Below are 3,787 nucleotides of genomic sequence, written 5' to 3' on the forward strand. Positions count from 1 at the left end.
ATTCCAAAAAGGTGGTTAACACCACGATGTTAGATTTTGCAGTGAAACTTTCCCCTGTCTGGCTACACAGACATCTTGCCACATGTATCCTGTGCGGGAAGAAACGTGTGCAGAACAAGCTCGGATCGTTGCTTGGGAAAAGGGGAATGTTCTTTCTTTCTCAGAGCTTTGTGTTTTGGTTTCCCTGCAGCCCAGAGCTCTAATCCACAGCCCCCAGCCTGTTTGGTTGGATTCATTTTGTATAATGGGGAATTTGATATATAAGGGCCTTCTCTTGCTTTCCTCTGCTGTGGAGGGATGTGGGCACCCCTGTGCCTCGGGTTCCTGCTGGGAACGATCCTGTTGTTCCCGTGATCCTCCCTGGGCACTTCTGGGGAGCTGAATCCCCTCTTGGGCTCAGGGTGGGCACTTGAAGGAGCACCCAGCCTAGCATCTGAGCCCTGGGGTGCCTTGGTTGAGGATGAAGGAGAGTTTGTCTTCTGCCAGTGCCAACTGAGCAGGTTTTAGGACCAGGATGGGGACCGGCACCGGTCTGGCTCGTCTGGGCTGCAGGTGTCATGACCGCCCGTGCTCTGAGGGTTAGAGCACAACGAGGGTTTGACCGACCTGCTCCATCTCCTGAGGAGAACAAAGCTTTCATTCTGAGGACCTAAGCTCAGCATTAGGCTTGTTTAAACAACTTCTGTGCAGGGCTGGGTTTGTCTCTGAGCAGAAGGGAGCGAGGAGCAGATCGAGCCGACGCGGTAGCGCCCTGGGTGCAGACTCATCCTCAGGGCTTGGTGAGAGGGGAGCTCACTGCTCTTTTGTTTCCCTTTGCTCCATCTATTTTTCTTCACCCCAGTCAGTTTCTATTATTAAGCAGATTATATGTTTTGCTCAATAGGAGCTTTTCTTCCCAAATAAAAAAGAATGCTGGTGGCATGAAAAATGCTTTTATGGACTCCTGCCTCCTTCATCCCGGCGTCCCCAGGTGCTCCCAGAGATGCCCAGCGAGGGGCTCTACCTACCTGTCCATTTTCTGACCCCCCACCCCAGGGGAAACAAAAGTTGCTTTTCCCTGGCTTCTGGTCTTACTGGTATGAGAAGAATTTTCCCTTCTGGTTAATCAGACTTGGACCCACATGGGTTGCCCTGTAGTTTTCCTCTATGCCAGAAGCTCCTGGTGCAGACAGGCCTTTCCTCCCTGGCACGAGCTGCAGCCTTGGCAGTGGGTGATGGGGGGGAACATGGCTGTAGTGATGGTAGACATTTATCCTGGGCTTTTTCAAAATAAAAATAGTACCCCCTCCCCTAGGAGGAAACTTCTGCTTTCTGTTCAGAGCAGATGAGATCTTACTCCATCCCTGTGCACTGGGGTCTGGTATCATACCTTGCAGGTAAACTGATTTCTTTATTTTTTTAATTCTAAAAATGAATCTGAGCAGATGCAACCAGCTCCTCTGCTTCCCTCCTCAGAGAGATGTTTCGTTTCAAGCCAGATACTTGAATAAGAAGTTTACAAAACCAGTTTTATTAGTGCATTGAAGTGTTTTGTTTACTTTTGAGCTTCTGGAAGGAAAAATGCCATAGCCTAGATCTTGGGTTTGAGACCTTAGAAATGAGCTTAACAGGAACCAGGTTCAGTTTTGCTGTATCCAAATCAAGTTGAAAAGAACATGATGAAATGTGTGTGGTTTAAACGTTTTTAATTTGTACCTTGGATTTTTGATAAAGTAGATGCTTTGAAACACTATTTCCTTTTAAGTACACTTGAAGGTAGGAATGTGCCCTGGCTGCTCTTCCCTATCTCATGTTTTTGTAAAACCTTCATTATAACCACCCTTTGTTCCCCCCAGGTGTGTGTATTTTTCAGAGGAATTGTCTTTTCTGTGCACTGGGAAGCTCTGCACTTAGAGCTATTTGCCAGGTTGAACATTAGTGGTTTTTTTTCCTTTCATTATAAACTTTCTCCTTAAAAACTTCTATCATCGAAGGGCTCGGTGCTCTCAACCCTTCTCAATATGGTTCTGCCCTAGAGCCTTCCCTGGCCATTTTCTTGTTCAATGTCCCTTTTCCTTGGCCTGTGCAGAGGCCAAGCTACAGAGTAATAAGCCACATTTGCTCATTATGCTTTTTAAAGACATCTCACTTAACAGCTCTTCTGGCTTTTACTTGCTTTTTACTGCTCCTGCACCTTGAAATCTGTTGGTTCAAAACTCCCCAGCCTCTGTGTTCAGCCTGGCTGAAATTCTGCAGCCCACCCCTGAGCTGCTGAGCAGCTCACAAGGACAGCTGGGAAATGAGGAGCACAGTGTCCAGAGAGAATTAAGTGAATTGTAATGCAATTAGCCTAACTGATTTTCCTAGGACACTGGAGATAAGGGATAATGGGTGTCTTCCTCCTGAACAAACCCTGCAGTTGATCAGGACCTGCTCACTTTTCCTTAAGCCCCAGGTAACATGTCCCCAGTGTCCCCAGCAGTGTGACCATGTGCTGACTAGGAGCAAGAGGCTCTTCCAGAGCCCAGAATATCCTGGAATGCTGGTTCTCCTGAAACCTGCTGGTTGCCAGAGGTGACTTGGCTGAGGACTCTCTGTTTCCCTTGCCCCACGGGAAGGTGCCTGACACACACAAGTGACAGTGACTTTCCTCTCTGTCTTTAAACCAAGAGGGCAAAGCAGACTTAGATGATTTTATCTGTCAGGCTGGGGAGAGTTAACTCTGGTGCTTGTATCTTTTTCAAACACTTCATCAGACTCTCTCTACCTGAAAGACCATTTCTGCAGCGGGTAGGTACATGTTCCTGAATCCCTCCGGGGAGGCTGGAAGATCTGATGAAAGCTGAAGAAAATCCTGCCTGCTGCTAAACAAGCCCCACCCTTCTTCTTGACATTGTTGGATTTCTCTCTTTGTTCCCAAGGATGGAGATGCCTGGGGATTTGCTTACAGTTTTTCAGGCAGCTTGAGAAAAGCACAATGACAGCTGGGAGGTGGAAAAATGTGGGAATCTGCCTCCAAGTTTCTCCTTTGCTCTTTACCCAAATAATCTTCCCAGCGAGCGGGCAAAAAGCCAGGAGTGTATTTGACCCAAGGTAATGTCTCGGATCAGGAAAGTGGTTACTAAGTAAGTGACTGATCTTGTTGGGTGTAGCACGTTTGGCTTGTGTAGTTGGTTTGGATTGGTTTTGTTTTGGCATCTGCCAACTGCTTGTTGTCTCTCAGGAACTGGGGTGGTCGCCCCTTTGCTAAAGCTGGTGCTGGGCAGAGCTGGGGAAGCCTGGACAGCGAGTGTGGGTGAAATCAAGTCTGGCAGTCTGAGTAATTGTTGTTTGCAGTTTTGTGTTCTGACCCCAGACTGGGTTGGGAGTGGATCTTGGTCAGATCTAGCCTAGTCTGCAGGGATGACTTGGGTCACCTCTGTCAGTGGTTGCAATATGGGCAGGAAAAAAGGCTGTTGTCTTCTGGAAAGGCTCCTCTGCTTCCGCGGTGTGTTTTGTGCTTCAATTGGGCTCTGATGGTTCTGAAATACTGAGCAGGGGTTGTTCTGTTTCTGAGTCTTAATTCCTAAGCCTAAGAATGGCCCATTCCCTCTGAAATGGGGAATGTAAGGAGGGAAGTTTTGTCTGAGCAGTTGGTCCCTGCTGGGTTTTAAGGCCGTGGTCTTGGTTTGGTTCGTGCAGCTTTGACATGTTTGTGCTCGGACTGCAAACAAGCCAACTCCACGTGTGAGACGGATGGTGCCTGCATGGTCTCAGTCTTCAACCTGGATGGGGTTAAACACCATGTTCGGACCTGCATTCCTGAAGC

At 48.0% G+C, this 3,787-nt stretch overlaps 1 protein-coding gene across 1 annotated transcript in view; it reads left to right on the top strand.

The window, feature by feature from the left end:
* The first annotated feature begins 3,653 nt into the window (after positions 1-3,653).
* ACVR1B (activin A receptor, type IB) overlaps positions 3,654-3,787 on the top strand; it is a 7,245-nt gene continuing 7,111 nt past the window's right edge. Inside the window, exon 1 of the mRNA XM_009994080.1 lies at positions 3,654-3,787. Coding sequence (XP_009992382.1) covers positions 3,726-3,787 — 62 coding nt within the window. The 5' untranslated portion in view covers positions 3,654-3,725.

The sequence above is a fragment of the Chaetura pelagica genome, unplaced genomic scaffold (genome assembly GCF_000747805.2).
Source record: "Chaetura pelagica isolate M959 unplaced genomic scaffold, ChaPel_1.0 scaffold743, whole genome shotgun sequence".
NCBI classification, from domain to species: domain Eukaryota; kingdom Metazoa; phylum Chordata; class Aves; order Apodiformes; family Apodidae; genus Chaetura; species Chaetura pelagica.